This window comes from Melospiza georgiana, chromosome 7 (assembly GCF_028018845.1).
Source record: "Melospiza georgiana isolate bMelGeo1 chromosome 7, bMelGeo1.pri, whole genome shotgun sequence".
Classification (NCBI taxonomy): Eukaryota; Metazoa; Chordata; class Aves; order Passeriformes; family Passerellidae; genus Melospiza; species Melospiza georgiana.
This window is the reverse complement of record NC_080436.1, coordinates 15,680,244-15,702,459: the sequence shown is the minus strand read 5'-3', so window position 1 is coordinate 15,702,459 and position 22,216 is coordinate 15,680,244. Positions and strand designations below refer to the sequence as shown.

The 22,216-nt window shown below is 49.0% G+C and overlaps 1 protein-coding gene across 4 annotated transcripts in view; it reads left to right on the top strand.

Annotated features, from left to right (window-relative positions):
* Nucleotides 1-11,481: 11,481 nt before the first annotated feature.
* Nucleotides 11,482-22,216, top strand: part of NRP2 (neuropilin 2) — an 88,597-nt gene continuing 77,862 nt past the window's right edge. For all 4 annotated transcript variants that reach the window (XM_058027654.1, XM_058027653.1, XM_058027656.1 and 1 more), the window contains exon 1: nucleotides 11,482-11,687. In XM_058027654.1, the coding sequence (XP_057883637.1) occupies nucleotides 11,615-11,687 (73 nt within the window). In that variant the 5' untranslated portion in view covers nucleotides 11,482-11,614. The remainder of the gene's footprint in view (nucleotides 11,688-22,216) is intronic.

The window sequence follows — 22,216 nt, the reverse complement described above, 5'->3', positions numbered from 1 at the left end:
CCAACGACTTTGCTTAATAAACATTTCCTTAGTCATTTGCATGGGATGTGACAGCACCAGATCTGAGCCTCAATCAGGGTGTCCAAGCAAAATCACAAAGCAATTGGCAAGGAAAAGTCTTCTAGTGCTGCCTCTTGGGGTGAAACAGCAACACAACACAGCAGACCAGGATGGGACATGAAAAATACAGAATGCACTTAGAGCTGACAGCCATAGTGTAATGTGACCCCAGTCACATTGGTATTTGATTAGCAAACACGACTGGGAAACAGCCCTGCTCTTAGGAGAAAGAAATCTTTCATATCCCCTACAATCAAGCCCTCAGCTTTGTTTTATCAGGGAGATGGCATCTGAATGCTTCAGCAGAATAGGCTGTTCTACTAGGGCACATTGTCCCCCGTGTGTCCCTGTGCACAGGACTTTCTCCAGGGGGGCTGGATGAAGGAGAAGCAGCCTGCAGCAGTCCCTAGGAGATCTGTGCCAGACTGGTGGCTTGGGAGCCTTCCAAGTGCCCACTGTGTGCAGGGCTGAGACCATCACACTGCAGAGAGGGAGAGCTTGTGAATTTGTGTGCCAGGCTTTTTAGTTTGGTTATTGGAAGGTGACTGGCAGTTAAGGGGAACACAAAATTTGTGTGCTGCTTCAGGGTCACCAGCCCAAGCCACCAGTGTTGAGCTCCATCTCTCTCTGTGGGGTCTAACAGGAGGACAACCAACAAATATTCTTCTCCTTCACCTCCTCCTCCCGAGGCTGCAGATCGTGAGTTCGTCTGGCACAAGAGCACGGACACTTGCTAGCCTCTCTAGAGTGGAACTCAGGATAGCCAACCATCATGAAAGGATCTTTTTAGGGGACAAAATTAGAGGCTCCAGCTTTCCTCTTCCCCCTCCTCACCCACCTTCCCCCCCTGCTGCTGCACCACACGTCTGTAATATTTTATTTCAATCAGCTTTGTTTTGCTTCTGAAATCTGCCTCACTCCCTCTGTCCAGACATTTCATTTCCCTTGGAGACAGGTAAATAAGTAAATAACCGTAGTCAAAGCCCTGTGTGAGTACCGAAGCCTGCAGTGCTAGGAAGCAACTAGTGTGTCTGATTTTGCAGTGAAAGTCCAGGTGCAATCTCGGCAGCACGGCTACTGTCTGCCTTTCAAGCAGATGTCTTCATCTAAAGCCCCCACCACCACCCCACTCCCTTTGTGCATCCTCACAGGGAGGACGGGAGTGGGAGACAATATAAATTAATATCCATTGGAATGACAGCAGCTGGTGCCTTGCATAGCTGCAAACACGTGTCTTAGAAGTAGAGTGATTAGTCGTAAAACTGTAGAGCTGAATGTTTATGCTTGATCAATTACAGGAAAACAATAGATGGTGTTTTTGTCCAAGTGGGAGGAGTGAGGGGAGGGAGGCTTCAGCCATGAGATGATTTTATTCTTTTTTTTGGTAATGATAGCTTCAAAGAATATGGGGTCTAGTTACCAAAGAGACTGGCAAACGGCAGCTTCTGAGAAACCCACTGGTTGCAGGCAGCACTTAGCAGTCTAAAGCTCACACAGATCTTTTTTTTCCAAACTTCTTAACATTTATGAGGAATGGATTCAGATGGATTCAAAGCATGGAGCATGTGGGAATGAATTAGGCAAAGCTTTCTAGTGCACAAGCATGTATGCATTATGTGTAGAGGCCTTCAGCTGGAAGGAGTAATTTTATGTCTGTTTCTATACTTAGAGCCTCTCCTACTGCCCCAGTTAAGCAGAAACGCTCCTGTCAGAGCAGTGTCATGTTAGTGGCTACAGTGTGGCACAGGACTCTGCCTTTGGCTCCAGCTCTAATTCTTAGCAGCACTAATTGCAAACACAGTCTGTGTCACTCCCCACATCCGCAAAAAAAAAAAAAAAAAAAAAAAAAAAAAGGAAAGGGAAAAAAAAGTTACATTTTGCAATAATTCTAATGGAAATGCTAATGGGATGAACAGCAATATGAGGCCAGTGGGTGACCCAGCAATTTCATCTGTGCTGGCAACGGATGACCATCTAAACGATGTTCGGGTAATTCTTCCTCTCATTAGCAGCACAATAACTCATACACACAAATCCATAGGCATTTGCTATAATTTTTTAACATGGCTGGAAATAGAAGTAAGCACATGCAGTATGCAAGCGTTACAGCATGTGTTGGCTGTAAATCTGTCTGGAAGTGGCCTGATTCTGTTCCTGGTTAAAGCAGTGGGAATTTTGCCATTGACTTCAATAGAAGCAGGATGGGATTTTTTTGGACTTATTTTAAAGCGAGGCTTTGTTTCTTTGGAACAAAGTTTTCAGATTCACAGCTACATTTCACTACTTGGCTTGAACTCACGTCAATTCACCTTTCATGTGTTTAACAGATGGGGCTTCTCTGCTGCTCACCTTCTGTTTGGTACCAGCAGTGTAACCAGTCTCCGCTAGGTGAGAACCACCTGTGGCTGTGCTGGGGGACTGAGCCAAGAGAAGGAGGGATCTCACATGGACATCTCTGGGCACCTTTGATTCAAACATGTAAGAGCACTTGGAAGACAAAGCCACTGCTTTAATGTTTTCAGCAGGTGGAAGGTCAAAATATTTCTTAGAGCATCTAAGACTGAGGTGAGTGGTGGTGAGGAGCATGGGGAAACTCTGCTCTGCCTGCAATGGGTATTTCTGTGTTGTGTCATGCACAATGGGGGTAATTGCGATCACTATGGCTTTCCCAAACTACCTGTAGCCCTTAGGGATAGCACTGTGTTGCAAGTGCTAGGATATACCTATATACACTTAGTTAAGTGTGTAAGGAAGAGGCTTATATATGGTATAACACCATGTGTTTCTCTGCTGCTGCCCCAGCAACTTTTGAACCATTTCATCAGAAATATAAATCTCTGGCAAGATTTCCAAAAACACCTGGGGAGATAAAGGGACCACGTCAGTGCCACCATGGCAGAAAGACCTGAGCTCGACCTTTATTATACATCCATGAATCCAGCCACATGCTAAGCACCTCTAGGAAAACAGCATTCATTTGTTCCATTGCTCACACAACTAATTGCTTCATCAATTTTCATTTCTGGTGGCCACAGTAGGAGGAGTCCAGCTCTTCTCATCAAAGACTACAGTTTCATACTGCTCTTTTCTAGCATTGTCTCTACTCTCACTTGGCTTCCTTGCTGGGCACTTTCAGCTCCTCCTTCCAAGCTCTGCCTCTGCCCTACTCCCTACAAAGAGTCATGGGCTCCTCTGCCAGCTGTCTTCTCACTTTCCAGGGAGACACCTCTTCTCCTTCACACTTTGCTAGCAGTGGGATATCTAGACCCCCTCTCTCATTAGTCACCCACAACATCCTCTCTCAACTACTGATGCTTTACAGCTTGTCCCTCCACCACCCCCACTCTGAAATTCCCATCACAACAAAAAACTCAGGAATGAGACAATAAATATGTATTATTTCAATAGGAGCCTTAAAAACAAAAAGCTTTTGCAACAGCTTCCCAGTCAGAACCACAGAGATTATAGTGAGACAGAAAAACTTAAGAAACAGCAGCTGTAAAATATATTTAAAAGCCTTTATTCTTTCCTATCACAATGTGGCAAAAGAAACTAAATACAGTTTTCCATTTGTTTAACTAAAAGCTGCCATTCCTCAGTCTCTTTGATGATAATGATACCCACAGTTAAAATCAAACTGCAGCACACACATGGAAAACTTTGAGCTCTGTACCAACTTTGCACAATATATTATTAATAGCAAGGTTTGTGAACCCAAATGCTCTCAGGTGCTGAGAGCAAGGGGAAGCCTGACTGTGCTGGGCTCATGGTTGATGCTGATAAATGCTGCACACTGAGGAGGCAAAAGAAAAACCTGCACCTGAGGATTGTCTGTTACAGTAACCACTGGATCCTCTGTGCTGTGCATAGGGAGAGACCAGACAGGAGTGCAACATCAAGCAAAGAAGTCAGAAAAGGGGTGGGAGGGAAAAGGTATCAGCTGTCCCATTTTTCTTACATGGAAAGGAAACAAAGTATGGTAAAGGTCTGGTACTACCCACAGGATTACACTGGGTAGCTCTTGGGTCACTTGTCTGGCTCAGAATGACCAAAAGACCCCACTGCCTCTCCAAATTTGAAGCTGCGTGGCCACAAAACCACCTCTCATTTCCAGGTTCCTGATAACAGTTATTCTAGTGCACCTTTTCTCTTCAGCAGATTCTTGCTGCTAGGCCCTAGGTTTGAACTTCTGAGAAGCACACCCTGAATTTGCAGAGGAGTCATGTGCTCCTAATGTCCTGTGAAGGCAGCTGAGCACAGGAGTGTTTTAACTGCCCTGCTGTAGAAAATGGCCAGAAAATTGTCTGCTTCCTGACTGTTGTTCTGCAGTCCCAATTCCCTGGAGGATGCTTTGGTGCAGTTATTTGAGGCATGGACTTCATGGCCACCCTATTGACTGTGAAGCAGCCTTAGCACCATTGATTTCCAGAAGAAGCTGCACTAAAAAATCATTAGGGTCTGTGTGAAGGATCCTGAGGAGAGAGGAGTGACCCTCTTGGGAAAAAATATCTACTCTCCAATGATAAGGAAGCAGCCCCATCCCTAGAAGGAAAGGGTGATGACTGTGACACCAAACATTCACAGAAAGGGAAGGGAAGCAGAGTAGGGCTCCCCCAAGATTATGGATTTCTTTTCTAGGAAGTGGCATAAATGCGAGGTCTGACTTGAGATGTGCACTTATGTCAAAGGGAAGATTATGAAGATGATCTTCAGCCTGATACATCCAGCAGAGCTGTCTCCAGCAAGACCATAGTGCCACTAAGAACTTTGGAGGAGGGGAAGCATGTACATAAGTTCTGTGCCAGACATGTTTTGAAATGCTCTCAAAGCACAGGAGTGTTTGGCTGTGGTGAAAACATAGCTCAGCATGGCTTACAGCTATCAGCTGGGATCCTCTAGATCTGTTCTGATCTGTCTTTTATTAGCAGATTATGCATGGCTTTTTCTGTTATGAGATTGCTTTTTGAGGTCACTGACATATGCTAGGTGAAGTCAAGTGAAAAGCAATGGTTCCCTTGACATACTCACCTAAGTGTTCAGTGTTAAAAACCATCTCCAAACAACAATTCAGCAGCATCAGAAGTTCCTACTTCTGATATTGCACAGGCATAGTCAAATGGCAATCTCTCCCTCAACAGTTTACAACTTAACTAAATGCTAAAGTAATCCACCGGCTTGTCATCCATGTTGTATCTGGCTCTTGGTTTTTGTCTGCTTTGTCTCTTCAGATTGTAAACTGTTTGAGGCAAGAACTGTCTCTGAGTCTGTGTTTGGACAGAAGAGAGGTCCTGGTCCTTGCACAGCCAGGTACTATAATAAATACAAGGCACAATAATTTATTTTAAAATGAACATCAAAGAAAATAAAAGATTAAAAGGGAAAGAAAACCTTTCACAGCTCAAGGCTTTCCCCCATGACAGTGCTCCAGAAGAATGTGCTATCTGCTGGAGGGAGCTAACTGCTAACCCCAGTTGCTGGGAGGGCTGTGTGACGTACCACCACGGAAGTCACGCTGGAATGTGCCTGGGATGGGGAGGGAGGGAGGAGGAAGAAGGGTGAGGTCAAAAGCTAAACCATGATAAGAAAAAGAGAAATCCCTTTAAAATACACACATGTGTTTTCTTGCCAGAATCTATCAAGCCAACAGCCAAAGCATGGTAATGGCATTTTGTTTATATGAGAAGAGAAATAGCTTCTGTGCTAAGAAATTTTTTTTTTTTTGCCAAGTTTCAGGAAAAGGGGGGAGGAGAGTGTATAAGTGACTTGCTGGTTTAAGAATTTGTGTATTTTTGAGGAGGTGTTTTAGTAAGACTGGTGGGGTGGCCCTTTCTAACACTGAGCACACAGCCCTGTGAGTGCTTACTACAGACCGTGACAAATCATGGAAGCCAGCCCAGCAAAGGCAACGGCAGCACTTACAGTAAAAGACATCATGCTGGCTTTGCAGGGCTCAGCCACTTGGGTCACATCCAGACATCAGGGAAGGTGATGGATGAACTCGCACCAGCTTCAGCAGACTTTAAATGAGGCCCTTGGTTTGTGGGTAGAGGTCCACAAATCTGCCCCTCTAATGCTGTCTATGGAAAATTTGCTGTTGACCCTAACTGGAGTGCAGTCCAAGTGGAGCTTCTCCAGAATGCCCATGTGCTGCTCTGTGGGTAGGAACCACAGTCAGTGGGCCATTTTGGGTGCTTTTAGCAGGTCATCATATAGAGTCACCTCACACTAGAAACTTTTTGATTTTTCAAGAGTCTTAATTGCACCCAGCAGTTACAGTGGGGTAAGATACTTAAGCCCCAGTCAAAGCTCACAGTAGCAAAGCCCACAGAATTTCCAGGGTCTGTTGGAGGAACAGATGGCCTTTACAGCTCCATGGTCTCTTTGCAACTGAGGAGAAGCTGTGGAAATCATCAGCCTCCTCAGAAGCTGGGGGACCAGTGGGTGTTTGGAGAAGGAGCATGCCAAAGCAGAGAGGAACCAAGTAAGTTATGTGTGGAGATGGGGTCAGGAGGGATGGCTCCCTTCAGGCTTGGGGTTTTGCTGCAGTGGCTTCTGATGCCCTTAGCAAAGCCACATGCCTGCTGCTACACTACAGCAATTCAGGATCTGTCCTTCCAGCCTGGGTCACTGTGTGCCCCCCTCCCTTCTCCATTTTCTCTTCCAGGTCCATTCACTGTGCCAAACAACAGCATGCAATCATCTTGTGGGGGTTATTTCTGCCTAATATACCCACCCAGTGGGATTTCAGTGAACATTAAAGTGGTAGATGGAGCCTTTAATGAAGTTAACCTGCGAAAACCAGGAGAGCATTTGGTTGAAGTATACCTGAAAGCCCAGGATTACACCGCAGCTGCTTCAAAAGAACCCACTGCCTCCTTTCATACCACTGCTGTATTGAGAAATAATACAGCACCTTTATATTCTGCCTAATTTAGTCAGCTTGCTGAGGTCTGAAAGCTTTCTTTATTAACTCTGAAGATGCAGGGTCTTTCCTCCCCCGTGTCAGTGCCACTGCCCCCCTGCACAGCCTGCTGCACGGAGCAGGCCCCCACAGCACCTCTGCACCCCTCCCGTGGCTCAGCACCTCCTGAGCCGGCAGGAATCGCCCTCCCTCTCTCTGCTAATCCCATGATGGATTTTAACTCCACTGTTTTTCTTCCTCCCTGTTTCCTGTTTATGCATTTTCCCCCCCATCCCCTTGTTCTGTATCTTTGTTTCTTTCACCTCTCCCCTTCTCCACTCTTCTTTTACCTCTGCTTTTTTCCCTCCTTCATCTCATTTCTCCTTTCCAGGCTGCCTCGGCACTCCCCTCATTTCCCCTGCAGCAGTCAGTGCTGCTCCCGTACTCTGCCCAGAGCTCCTGGCACTGCAGCAGGGCAGTGCTGGCCCAGGACCCGTGGGGCTCCTGAGCTTCAGGCCACACCACAGCCGGGCAGAGGGAGAGCTGCACGCCAGCAGTGCTCCCCCTGTGACAAATATCTGGGTGCAGGAGAGGCAGGGGGAGAAAGCAGCTCTCTGCCGCCAGGAAGATAGGCTGGCAGCTGCAAAAATGGGGGGGACATGTTAGAAGGAAGTGAGCAACTACAGGGTGAGTGGGCAATATCAGGGCAGGAGTGGGGTGGGAGGGCAGTAATGGGATGAGCAAGGACTTGCCTGCTACAGCCCCCCAGAGCTGAAGGGGCAGCCTCTGGGCTTGCTCTGCAGCCGCTGCTCAGCAGATTAGCAGACATGGTACTCCCCATGAAAAATTAACAGGCCAGCTTGCTAATTAAGCCACCTCTAGACTGAAAGTTTATGGACTTGAATGCAATGTGCCAAACTGCTTTGTCCAAGTTGTGGTCGTGGCCTGCTTTTTTGAGTATGGACAAATTCCCCAGCAAACAGTCTGGTTGAAGGCTACAGCTAATGGGATGCTAAGGTAATTATCGGCTATTTGTGGCTATAAAATGAGATCTCGTAATCATGCACCTGATAGACTAATAAAAACATTTTATATTATGCACTTAGAGCTTTTTAGCTGAGGATCTCAAAGCACTGTCTGGAGGAGGGAAAGTGCAACAAGAAGTCTGCATTTCTGTGAGGAACTGGGAGACAACCCACACCGTCTGCCCCCATGGCCTGCACTCCTGCTCCTTGGATACCCTGCCAAAAATGTTTGAGTCCCTGCTCTCCTGCTGACTGACAATACTTACAGTTTTATTTAGGCTGGGTATCATTTTTCCCCTCTCTCATTCCTAACCCTCTTTCAGTCCTGCCGTGTTGTTTTCTCTGGAAGGCTGTCAAGATCTGCATTGGAAATAGTATGTTTTGACATAAAACTGGGGGAGACACCCTGTTTGTCCAACTACTCTGGAGCCCAGAGAAGGTTACAGGAATACATGATGCCTTGGTTTGAATTTTATTTTCTTTTAAAGCAGGCTTGAGAAAGGCTCTAAGGAAAAACTTGGGGATTTCCTGCGTTACAGACACCTCCTGATGGTCAGTTCATGGGGAGAGGGGGACTCATTTAGAAAGAGGAAGCTGTGATTGAAAATAAATGAGGCTGCATGATCAATGTTTAAAAGGAGCTGCAATTAGAGGGAGGAGAAGAGCAGATCTGCAGAGTGCCAGGGAAAACCCTAGGTACACAGGCCCTCAGGTCAGCAGCAGGGAACTAGGCAGTGTCTGAGGAGGCTTTCTGCTGGAGGGGAGGAGAGATGGGGGAAATTTCACTGCATCACAGCTCTGACTAATGCTTGGGCTGCAAAATTCCTTCAACCAAATTTAATGCAGATGGTACGTTAAATATTACAGTACCATTAAATTACATATTGTCTCATTTTCAGTGAGGTTTTGTGGATGTTTCTGACATGCAGACATGGAAAAATGCTGCAGTTCCCAATGGGTTTGGTGAGTGCTTACTTGTGGGTTTTAAAAACCCACAGGAGGACTGAGCAGAGCCCTGAGCCCTTTGGCAGAATCAGGACTTCCCATCACGGAGAGTTGATGAGGTCCAGCTTCCCTTGGGGCACAGAGCAATACCCACAGCAGCAGCAGCAGCAACTGCCCTGGAAACAGGCAGAGGTAAGCTCACGGTACATAGCATCACCTTGTGCTCAGTGCCTTCAAACCTGAGAGAGGGTCAGAGTATTACATGCTCCCAAAATAAGTATTTTTTACATTTTTCTACCTGAGCTGCAGTAATAGGTATCACCAGCTCTATTATCATCCTGTCCTGAACACTTGCAGTGGTAGAAACTACAGTAGTGCTGCCTGGTTCTTTAGTTGTGCCTTTTTTTTTTTCGTGACAGTGGCATGTTGGGGAGAGGAGACTCGAGATCCGACACTAAACACAGGGCTGGATTTGTGGGGAGCAATTGAAAAGCAGCTGAGAGAAACCTCTGCGGAGCAGCAGGTAACTTCATTTCCCATCACCATTTTCTTTCCTGGGGTTATCTTCTCTTCATTCAGTAACAGATCAGAGCTGTTATCAGTTCAAGGTTTTGTTTGCCCTCTTCTATTGACCTTAACCAGTGGAAATGGAACATAATGGAAGAAATATTGCCCCTGTGCCATATGGTACATGAGATGGGGCTGTCTCTGATAAGGGCTTGGTAACCTCTTCCTTTTCCATGCATGTCTTAAGAAAGGAATGATTCACGCTGTGGGTTTATATTACACTCTGATATCTGTGTTATGTTTTGCAAGGGCTATTTATACACGCAAAAAATCACACTTCGCTAGCTTGATAGTAGTCTAACTATAAGCGAGTAGTAAATAATAGTTGCATAATTCCACATCAAAATACAATAAAAAATACAGGAGACTCTGTTGCCACTGCCTTTGCATTGACTTCAGCATTGACTTTTGGAGCATATTTGAGCCACAGAAGATTCAAAATCAGGTATCAAAACACACAGAAGGAAGAAGGATGCTACAGCCCTCAGGGTAGCGGCTGAAATATCAGATCTATCTGTCAGGCCAAATCTGTTGCTGTCAATGAACTTCCACTGGCCTCAGAGGAACTCTAAGCGTTTGTGTTGTGTGAATGTGCTTAAACAGGTTGGCATCGTGATTTCATTGACGTGAGCTGGTAATGCTACTCGTAACTGATAGACAGCAGAGTACAAAATAATTAGTCTCATCACCCTAAATGAATACCAGTGAAATGTTCTTACTTTCCCTCTCACCCACACAATGATGTATCTCACTTCTGCCACATGCCAGTATCTTTTCACTAATTACCAACTTTAAAAAAATGAGATAATATAGCTTTAATAGTTTTGTATACTGTTTGTTTGGAAGTTGGAATCTAAAATCTAGGGACTCATCAACAACATAAAGGAATTGTTTTTAAATAGCTTTTTGGTTCAGGGTTTTAGGGCTCTTTTCACTAGCTTTGAAATTTCATCTCTCAAAGAGGATGGAGGTGTGAGTTAGCCCCAGTTTGCCAGATACCAGCTTTTAAGCCTGTTGTGGTCTGTGAATATAAGCAACAAGTAAACGCATGGTCCCAGCAGTTCCAGCCTGGGCAGAGACTCCCCACCCTCACAAGGCAAAGGCGAAACTTTAGGAGCACTGCTAGGATGACTGTGAACGCTGCTGTCAGTTTGTATTTTTAAAGAGCATCTCGGAGAAAACGGGTTTGGAGCGTGGAAGTCAACTGCGGTGCAGTCCCGGAGGGGGTTTGCATTTGTCCCTTGTAGAAACCTCTGCACCGCACCGAGGGTGCCAGGAGCGAGGCAGCGTGCGCTTCCCGCTGCCTCGCTCCGCTCTCGCAGGCTGCTCTGGTCGAGCCTCGGCGCTTCTGGGTCTCGGCCGGCAGCGGCGGAAGCCCACGAGCAGGGACAATCCTTGTCCTGATGCTCCCCCATCCGACAATTTCTGGGTGTCTCCCTTCGCACAGCCGACTCTTTTGCCGTTATTTCCATCGGGTTTGGTTCCTGCCCGCGCTGCGGGGCCGTCAGCGCCCGGGCGGGGGCCGGCCGGACCCGCGGCACGGCAGCGCGGCTGGGGCGCGCCCGGCTCCGCGGGGCGGCTCCGCGGGGCCACTCCGCGCCCGCGCTGCCCCGGCCCCGCGCAGCCCCGGCCCCCGCGCTGCCCACGGGCGGGGCGGAACGCGGGGCGGCGGGCGGCGCGGTGCCGTGCGCGGGGCGGTGCGCGGGGCGGTGCGCGGGGCGGTGCGCGGGCGGGCGGGGGGGCGCGGGGGGCGGCGCCGGCGCTCGGCGCTGACAGCCACATGCCGCCCTGCCTGAAAAGGCTGCGAGGCGCCGGCGGGGAGGGAGAGGAGGCGCAGACGGCGCCCCAGCCCGCACCACCGCCGCCGCGCCCCGGGGGATGCCGAGGCGCCGGCCCCGCGGGTCGCCCTAAGGGAGAGGCGCTCCGCCGGCACCGCCCGCCCCGCAGCCCCTGTGCGGGGAACGCCGCCGCCCCTCGCTGAGCCCCGCCGGAGCTGGTCGCGAGTGGGGCGCCCACACGGGGCGCGGCGCGCCCGGGGTAGGGAGGCGAAGCCCGGCCCCGCAGCCTCGGGTCTTGCGTTGTGGGTTTCGGGTTTTTTTATAATTTGTTCCGGAGGATGGATACGTTTCTTCTCGCCTGGGGATTTCTAGGGCTGTGCTTGCCCGGCTCCGGAGGCACAGCGGAGACAGGTAAGGCGCCCTCAGGAGCAGGGGATGTCCCCGTCCGCCCAACTTTCGGGTTCCCGGGCGCGGTCCCGGTCTCACGCATAGATGCTTTGCGTGGGAATAAATTTAGGGAATGCATGAGCGATCGGCCGCGCCACGCAGCTTTCGCAGCACGGGTTTTGGAGGGGCTCATGCGTGTGTCGGGGCGGGGATGGCGCACCCCCGGCAAGGAGCGCAGCGCTTGCAGCCGCGCGGCTCCCAGCGCCCGCCGTGGAGGGGCGAGGGGATGGAGCCGCACTGGAAAGTTGCGTGCTGGTTTTTTGGGGAGCTGCGGGGAAGGGAGGGCAAGCGGTAGGGGCCTGCCACATGTCGAACACCCGCATCCGACTGTCCGCGGCCCCGCGCCGTTGCAGCCTCGGGAAACTTTAGGTGAGAAATTAAAATTGTCTGGCGGGAGCAGGCAGCCGGGGCCGTGCAGAGCTGGGAGCGGACGAAGCGCTGCGGTGGCGGCGGCACCCTCAGGAAAGGCTGCCCGCGGTACGTGCGGGACCTGTACGCACTTCGCAAACGCTGGGCTGTCCCGGGACAAGGCGGGTTCATGTATCGGGACGCGAGTGTCTTTTTCTGCTCCTCGCTGACGGGCTAGGCTGGACTGTCAGGAGGTGCCGGGGTGAAACCCGTCTTTGCGGTGCTTCGGCATGGAGACAGGAGTGGGGCAGGCTGACGCTGGGCCCTAGGCTTCCCGGCCACTGGGATTGAATCTCGATAGTGGGGGCAACAGGGTCCCTATCTGGAATAGTCTCTGAAGGAAAAGGATCTCCCGTCCAGTGCTCTCTCGGGGCTCCTTCTGTGCTCAGGAACTGCCTGGCAGAACGGTAGTGCCAAGCCGGCAGCTGCTGCGCTGTGGCTTTGCCTTCCCGTTAGTCGGGGCCTCGGGACATGGCTCAGGGCCCTGAGCTGCGGTCTGACCCGAGCAGCGTTAGATGATGGCAGAGTGCATTCTCCCTTCTCCTGCCCCGGAGCGGTGTGGCCATCCAGCTTCCCCTTGAAAAGGGGAAGTGAGAGAGTCTCTGATCCCTGAGAAAATCCCTCTCTTTTGCAGCGCGAAGCACAGACACTGCCGATAAACATTCAGCTGCTGGTTGGCATCACCTCCTTCCTTACGGGTTATAAAGGAAAGGAAAAAAAAATATCCCATCTTTTGTTCAAGCAGGAAAGCGAATAGGCACTTGATGGGATGAAGAGAAAGGGCAGTGTCCTGGGAGGCCCTTGCTGAGTGCAAGAGTCTTTTCAGATGAACCCCGTTGCAGAAGCAGTGTCTGATCCCCTGGAGCAGGTTTTGTGCTGTGGCAGATCGGGCTGTACCCTGAGGCTGGCTCCTAAGGGTGCGCTGGCCAGTCTGCTTGTGATCCCTGTGGCCGCTGAGCCCGAGTGTGTGCCTGTGTCCATGTGCTCACCTCCTTCTATCCTGGAGTGAGCTCGGCATCAGGACTGTTAGCTAGGAGGAGGTTTGAGCAAACCGTGTCTCTCAGGCCATTCAGGCGCTGTAAGCGGTGTTTATTTGAATGCGGGGTTTTCCCGGCTAAGCAGAGCATCACATGGTGTTGGAACCAGCAAGGAAGTTGTCTCTCTGTGGCCAGCACCAGCAGTGGTTTGCCGAGATGATGTGTGGCTGCAAGTCCGGTCAAATGACTTTATTGCCAGCATAGTGAGCAAAGGTACGGGGTAATGGGATGCAAACCTCGATCAGGCTACACTCAGTTTCAGTAAATTAGCCAGCCTAGTAAGGGAAACATGCCAGAGGTAGATGGATTTATGTTTCAGTCTGGTGTATCTGAAAGCCTTCCCCCATTATGGAAGTCCCTCTTTAGGTTCCCTAAGGGAGGTTAGTAGAGAGGGGAGACGTTTTTAATAGACAATAATATGATAATCCACATGGAAAAAAACCCTCATGCAATATTTCTACAGTAAGAGATAAACAGTGCAGCTGCCAATTTGTATGTAGCCAAGCGAACCCTGAGATAACCATGGAGGAGAGTGGGTGGGAGACCCGTGAAGATAAATCTGAAGGTTGGATGGCTGTGTGTTTTTCATCTTCCCGTAAAAAGCAATGAAGTAAGAAAGTAACAGATTTGAGTGACCCAAGTACTGAGCCGTTCAGATGATGTTTATGCAGCTCTGAGCAAAGCTCACTCTGAAGCCTTCAAAATAGTTTACTTAAAAGCTTATTATTTTTAGTAGTGACTTAGGAGATGTAGCAAGGTGGGGAGAGGGACCAAAACAAATTGCTGCCAAGCAAGCGCACGGCCACACATACAAACATGCACACACACACCCACACAACACTGAGTGTAGTGCCTTATGCCTGTGTGCTGTTAACTCGGCTCATACTGGAAACAAAAGCTTTTTTAGACTAGGAATCAGATTCTTGTCGGAGCATCACTGAAAACCACTGATACAAGCTCCGTGGGGGGCTCTGATCCCGGTTAGGATGCTGCATTTTGTTTTCCTAGTTTTACTGCTACAGAAAATCATGGTATGTGGTGTCTGGAGTGACAGGCATGCATATTGGTCCTAGAAGGCTCTATGGAGGTGCTTCCCATATCCCTGCCTTGCTCTTTCTGCCCCCCTGTCCCCATCCTCCTTCCCAGTATCTTCTCTGTGTTTGGTACCTTGTGTGTGGCTTTAGAAGGTTAAAAAGAGAAAGCCCCCACTTTGCTGGGCTGGAGCAGGCAGCACTTCCCATCCTGGCAGGCGGGTGGTTGGTTTCCTAGCAGAAACCTCCAGTGCTGCCAGGCACCAGGACATGGTGGCCTTGTACTGCAGATAGCTTGAGAGGAGAAAGCATCCTTCATGGGGTTTAGGAAGCTGTCAGGTTCAGATAAGGCTGGGATCCTATCCTGTGGGACCCCCAGTTGTATTAATAAGGAAAAATTAATTTTTAAGCACTGGGATTGCTGCCAAATTATATGACCTCTGACAGACCAGCTGTGCTAGGAAAATAAATTGTCTACATCTGAGACCCGCGATCCTATCTGAAATCAAAATAGAAAAAAGTTGTCATTTAGCCACAGTGGTGGGGGCAGATTGCAGCAACCTGAGAGCAAACTGGAAGCTGTTAAACTTGTTCTCCATTCTGTAGTGAAGTCACCACCACCGTGCCCCCATGGAGCCTTGGGAATACAGTTGTCTAATCCGGGAAGTGCGGAGAGCTGATGTGCCTGCACACACCCAAACTGGGGCCGATGGTGTCAGCACAGGGGTGGGGGCAGAAGTGGGGTGTGAACGTTTCCAGCTCCATCCTCACTCTGTAACAGCCCTTTGACACATTTCTAATTATAATACACACACACACAGACAAAGAGGTAGCTGGGCTATTTTCGAAATCCCTGTCTACACCCTGGTGGAAACCGCAATACTAGCAACAACATAAATCAGGGCTGTTGCTAACAGTGTTGCACACGGCTTAGCGCTACAGTAGCATGGGTTTAATCACACTCAGAATCAAAGGGTCAGCCTGCTCCCTGCCTGAGCCAAAGCGCAAGCTCAGAAGGCCGGATCCTGAGCCAGGCTTGATGCCTGTGCAGTGGAAAGACACAAACTCAGACACGGAGGAGAGGTTTGTCAGCACGAGGTCATCAGGCACAGGGCCAAACACTCGAAATCCCAACTTGGATGTGTAACCCTTTCTATGTGCAAGTGGTGCCCGTGAATCAGGGAGGACAGCTAGAGTAATGCTGGGAGGCTGGGCTCCAGCTACAGCCTTGGTGAGGTGACCTCTTCCCAAGCAGTTTGGGAAAAGGGGTATAAGCAACAGGTTGGCATGCAAAATAGCCTGAAGTATAACTTGCAGGGGTGGATAGCTGTAAGGACTTTCTGTCTGACTGTGTCTTCCCCTGTCTTCATACTTGATGAATCAAAGAAAATGGGCTCCAGAGATAAAGTACTGGGCTCCGTGTCTTTGAAACCTACCCTCATTTCTCCTTGTGCACTTGAGACAAAGGCAAGACATCTGCCCAGCTGTTCTGGGGGGTCACCCGGTCGCTGTGAAATGCTGTCTGTGTAAGGCTTGAATGCTTGTCCTTTTCTATGTCCCTTCTAGGAAGATGGTGAAGCCAAAAGGATGCTCTCCTTTTATTCTGCTTATGTTTTATTGAAAGGCTTCTTTGAACCCCCTTTTTTTAAAGCAACGCATGCAGAAAGAGGAAGGAGGAAAACCCCTTCTGTACGTAGACACATACACTTATAATCTCCCTGATTCCTCCTCTCTCTTCACAGGCACACAGATCTCTACCTTTCCTCTTACACACAGAGCCACACCAGCCCTGCTGCTGCCACACATGCACACTTCTGCATCCATCCCTTCTCTGTGCCGTCCCTCACAAACCCAGAGGCCCTTGACAACTTTCACCCTCGTGCACACCCCAAGCTCACTGCAACTTTCCTCCCTTTCTGTTTGACTGCTGAATATGTGCTCAGCAGGTAACAATGTGTTTAAGACGCTCAGCAGAATGTGCAATAACTTTGACAGCATGCTCAAATCCAGCTGCTGCTGAGCCTCACCACCAGCACCAAAGGCTGAAGCACTGCTGCTCAGCAGCGTGCATGGGGGAACCCATGGCAGGGCTCTGTGAGTGTCTCAGGAGGGGCTGCTCCCCTCCTCTCCCATCCATGGGGCTCTTTGCAGCCAAGGCTCTGCATTGTGCTCTGAGGCTCCAGCAGGGCCTCTGGGAGGGAGGGCCAAGCCAGGGGTGTTGTGAGATTGAGAGGCTCTGCCAGCTGCTGTGGGAAAGAGTCAGGGGTAAACTGCCACTGCCTGATGGGGAAAAAAGGATTCAGTTTCAGAATGGACTCTGACAGATGAGTTCAAAAGGTGTGAGGAAGCTGGGAGGGTGTGGGGGAGATGAGAGATGAGATAAGCTTTTTTTTTTCTTGTTGGAATTTTTGTAATAATAATACTAATTAGTATTTCAGAGGCATTGAACACCTTTCATCAAGCCTGAAGCTCTTCAGAGAGGAATCCTAGGGGAATCTTTTTTCCATGTGTACAACTAGAAATGTCTCTTGTCTCCATGGCCCTTGAACGAGTTTGTTATTGACAGCATTAATGGGGGTGGCTCAGCAAATTTTCACCATCATATTTTTTCCTCATGTAGCCTACAGGTAGGGTGGCAGGCTGCCATGCAGGAAGGTTCAAGCTTCTGTTTCCCTGCCTGCAGTACTGGGGAGTTTTACTCAGAAACTGCCTTACCTGCAGCTTGAGGGTCTCCTAAAGCTGCCACCTATTCCTGGGAGATGGCAGTGTGTTTCCATGAGATTTCAAGCCCCTGGGAGCCTAACAGAGAGGCAGGCATGATTTCTCCAAGTTCAAAATGCAGTTATTTGCCTCCCTTGCATGTGTACACACACACACTGGCATGCTCCCCAGGATGATTACTGGAGCAGCCAGGAGTTGTAATTCCAGACCCACAGATTATATTTGCAGGCAATCTGGGAGAATTGTGTGTACACATCTCTATAGGGAGACTATCGCTATTAAGTTGGTTACCCTGTTGGAATTGCATTTGCCTCTGATATAAGATGAAAAATAATAGTTAGTGAAGGTGGATAAACAGGATATAAAATCTCATCAGAGATATAAGAGAGGGGTTGGACAGGATGGACATTTAAAGGTCAGGGTTGTCACTGGCTGAAGTGGTACAGAGCGATGTCAGCCCCTGTAAGGCAGCTATCCAGAACCCCAGGGGTAGAAATCAGCTGAACTCCAGTGATTTCAAAGCAAATTACCTGCATGCAGGATTTGGCCCTCTCATTTTCCATGGTGAAGCTTGAGTAGGTCTCTATTTCAAGGTTTCTATTTAATTCTTTTGTGGATTAACATGGGGGAAAGAAGTGTGATTATCAGAAGTCTCCAAATCTTCTCTCTCTTCCTCCCTCCAACATTCCCTTCTTATTTAAAAATAATTTGAAATTATCTCTTTTTTTGCAAAGGCTTGGAGCTAAAATCTTCCATTTGCTGAGCTTTCTAGTGTTCCCCTTTCACTGCTGTCCAGTGCTATAAAATGAATATATTGCATCCCTTCCCAGTTGCCTTAGGAAGCAGTCAAATGGCTGCATTCCTCAACTGATGGATTGGCGCGTTCCTTTCTTGCTTAAGCCCAGACAGTGTTTTATGAGCTTGTCTCATGACAGGCTTGAGACACTTTGAATTGAACACAATCCTAGCCCAAATCACAAAAGCAGTCTTTAAATTCTACTTTGCTGTGTCTCTACTTTTAAGTGAAATTTTACTTAAACTGGTAACATTTCTTTTTTTAAATTAAATGTTCTGGGGACTCTCCCTGATTGTGCGAAGTCTGAAGATGTGGATGTGGGTAGTGCTCTGGAATGAAATGTGCATGTAAGAGCCTTGTGTTGTTTGGGTGTGTTTGTCCATTAATTTGTTCAGGAAGCCTTTGAAGCTTTATCTTGCAATCCAAAGCAAACACACTTCTGCTAAAATGATCTATGCTACTGGGGATAAAACATCTAATCTTATTAGCTTCCTCTGCACTTTGTCTCTCTCCTTGGCCAATGGTTAAACTGCATGATTTAAGTCTGAGAGTTCATATGTTGTGTTTCTGCCTCCTGTGAAAGTTGTGCTCTGTGGTTTGGGGTGAGATCCCCTGCCACGTTAGCCGTGCCCAGCCAGGGTCAGAGCTCAGGAAAGGAGGCAGGATGAGCGTTAATGGTAATGAGTCCCTGGCAGAAGAGATCTGTTTGTCTCCTCCATACCAGGGTTTGGCAAAGTGCTTGGACACGCATGGACCTTGAAAAACTCGGAAGAGCTGTGTGATGAACAGAATTGAAACATGGGTTTCCTGCACAAGGGCTCGAGCCAAGTTCAGCACTCTAAGAGAAGTGGGTCATGTATGCCAGCACCTGTATTTTGCTGTGCTGTCAGGGGGTTGACAGGGCAAATCTCCTCTGCTCAGTGCTGAATCCTGGGACAGTGCTGAATCAGTGCTGAATCCTGGGACATGGAAATCTTCTGCAGTGGTTGAACGAGAGTGTGAAGTTGGGCTGGAGGGCCTCATGCCAAGAAGAGAAATGACAAGGCTAGGCAGTGCATCTGCCTGCTGTGGAACGCCCACATCTCTCTCCCTTGTTCCTTTGCTGTCCTCAAAGGCTGCTCTTTTCAAGCAGCACAGTCAGTGCTGCTGCTGCTTGTAAGGCATCCAGAACACCCTAATTTTTGTGTGCAGCCCTGAAAGCTATCCCAATAGTAAACTGACCTCAGCAGGTCAAAACACATGGTGGTGTTGTGCTGGACACTACAAGCTCTGAGAGGCTGTAGTATGTATGTTTGTTGTGAAACGGGCCTCTCTGGTGATGATTATTTTTGTTACAGACAGAGTTGGCTTTAGTTTCTGTGTGGAAGGTCCAACAATAACAGTGAGCCCTGCTCTCCTGGGGTGAGGGAAATCCAGAGGGGTTTAATCGGCAGGAAATTCAAGTAGGAGAATGCTCTGCTCCCGGCCTACGGTTTCAGCATGTGCCTGATGAGCTGCAGAGCTGAAAAACCCCAAGTGTAGGTGAAGGTTCTTGGAGGCTGGCTGTTATTTTTGGGTCCTCTGAGTGATGATTGCGTGTTGTGGCCTGGGAGAGCCAGGAGGAGATTTCATCAGGCTGGGTGTCTCCAGCAGGTCAGGGCACAGAAAGAGGTGTAGTTCCCCTGTTGGGGTGGCCCTGCGTGGAGGAAGTTGCAGGGATAATTTGTGTTATGGTGAGCCTTAAATGAAAAGAGGGGTCTGCAGATTTCCCAACCTACCATAGTCTACTCCAACACTGCCAAGGAGTATTGACCTCTCTAACCTCCCTTGAGGAGCCCTGCTGCTCTCCTGTGGCCTTGTTGTTGGCACAGCACTCCACTGGCCCCTCTACTATGTGGACTGGCAGGGGCCCCAGCAGTTTGCTTTGAATGCCTGCATTTTGCTTACTGAGCAACGGGATGTCCCATGCACCTGGAAGACTTGGCTTGTACTTCAGAATTTAATTTTAATTTTATTAAGTGAATTCAGGGCTGGCAAAAGCTGCTGAAGCCCATTAGCAATGGAACACATCTTGCTTCCAATGTGTGCAGACTGAGCAATAGCCATGCCCCTAACCTTTTCTTTTTTTTCTTTTGCATGCATCAGTTTGTAAGAATCTATTTACATAGAAGTTTGAGCCTCTACTGTATACAAAGCAAGGCCATATTTTATACAGAAAGACAGTGGTTGGCACGACTGCTGAGTCAAACCCTATGCCCATCAGTGGGCATGGTGACAGATTTTTTTTGTTCTCATAGCAGGTACCTGCTAGATACCTGTGACTCAAAAGAGAAAAAGCCCAACAGAACATTTACATAGATATTAAAGTAATTTTGCCTCTTCAGATAACTCTAAGAAGCCTTGAGTTCCTGGTACGCTATTGCCCACCATGTGGGCAAGGCAGTGCTATACTGAAGTAGCCCCCTTCATTTCTGCAGATTTCTTGGGTAGGAATGAATGAGAGGACAAAATGTTTCTCTGAGAGACGTAGATAAGCTGTCCTGCAGGTGGTCCTGCAGGCTTTCACTGCTCCAGGAAGATGGTGACATTTTCCTGCTGAAATCTGAACACCTGAGGGATGTGGCTGGTGCTCGTTGACTTGGGAGGTTCTCGTGCTTGCCCTGTTTTGCTGGAGAGGTCTCAGCTGCAGAGAGCTGGGCTCCAGCCCCTCTCACTCAGGCTGTCCTCACTGGCACCCACAGTCTAATTTGGGCACTAAGATGACCTGAAGTTAGGATCAAGACTAGGATTTTCTTTAGCTCAGTCCCACTGAACTGCGATGTTGCAGGGCAAAGGAGAAGTTTCAAGGTCAGAGTAGAACTGTGTTTCCACTCCTGAGTTCATTAGTTGGGGAAGAGCTGACATCCCTGTTCACATGACAGTTCCCCTCCAAGGGGTTGAGCTGCAAGGGCTCACAGGGTGCTCACGGTATCTGGCACGAGTAAGGGGCTAGCAGCTTCTGAGTGGTGGGTGATGTTGGTGGTATCAGCCTAGCGGGTAGCATGTGTGTGAAAGCTGGAGAGACGGGAGGGAATCACGAGGTGTGGAAGGATTGACTGTGTTTTCATTGTTTGGAGACTTTGCCCTTTCCAAGAAAAATAATCTGCAGCTTGAATATTTTTCTTTGCTGGAGGGGGTGGACATGTGTGCAAACGAGGTGTGAATTTTTATGAGAAGGTGTGAAAGTGCGTACATGAGCGAAGTGTGAATTACACGTCTATTTGTACATTGATGTCAACAAGTCCATGAATTTCTTCTTTCCACGTGAATGTCTCTTTCTCTCCCTCCCTCCAAACCCACATAAACACATGTGTGGGCAAATATGCCTTCCTGAGAGAAGATATTTGTGCAAGAATGTAGGTTTGTAAATGTTTGTGTGTTGAGCAATCTCTCCTGTGGAACAAAACCAGATGTTTTTTGGTATTCTCAGCTCTTCATGGCAGTGCTGCATTTTTTCCCCTCGTATTTTTCAGGATACTTACAGGATTATTTTAAGAAAAAGGGAAGGCTGCAGATCTGCCTTTGGGTGTGTGCGAAGAAAGTTATTTTGAAGAATGAATGTGTTAGAGGGCATGAAAAACATGGGGGAAACTGAGTGTTTTTTCACGGCAAAGGAAGCCTCGCTGGCCCATGAAGGGCCCTCCTGTTGCCCGTGTTTTTGCACAGGACACGTGCATTTTCTGTAGGCAGCGTGCAGGCAGCAGGTTGTTTATTCAAAGTGCTTTTTTTCCAGGAAGCATTTTTGCTGAGGGTCCTGCCTGACTCCTGCTGCTCGCCTTGGCGCTGGCAAGAGGGCAGTTTGAGCAGGCTGGGATGTCCCTACCGAGAGCTGGTGGACTTGTGACAGCCTGGCAGGGGACACCCCTGGGACCTGGCAAACCCTGTGGCAGAGGAACAGAGCCAGACCCACAGCAAGGGGCTGAGGCCACACAATCTTCACTGCTTTGCTTCTCCTGGGTGGGCCTGGGGCTTTGCAGTGAGTGGTGCTGTGGAGGGAGAGGAACATCCCTCAGGACCATGGCAGTGGGGAACACCGTGGAACACACCCTTCGCTCATGGAGCTGCTGGGATGTGTGGTTACCCTCCTATATCAAGGGTGATCCTTCTCTGTGCCTTGGCTCCCTTGGGGGTGTGGGTTGTGCTGCAGCCTCCATCTCAGGGTGTGCAAATGTGGGTCTTGGGAAAACCCAGTTGCACCCTCCTGCATGTCCAGGGTCCTCTGGGGCTGTGGGGCTAACCTGACAGTGGGAACATCCCACAAGGGTTTGTACCCCACATTGTACCCCACTGCTTATTGTCAGGGAGGAGAACTTTCCACAATGTGGGACCGGGGCAATCCCATATGCCTGCCAGCCCGCCCTATGGAGGGACCTGGGGCTTTGTTGGATTTTGCCCATTTTGGTGGGGTTTGTGTGTTTTTCCGGTTATGAAGAGGCAATATTATCTTCTGGGGGCAGCTGTTGCAGGTTGTGGGCCTGGGTG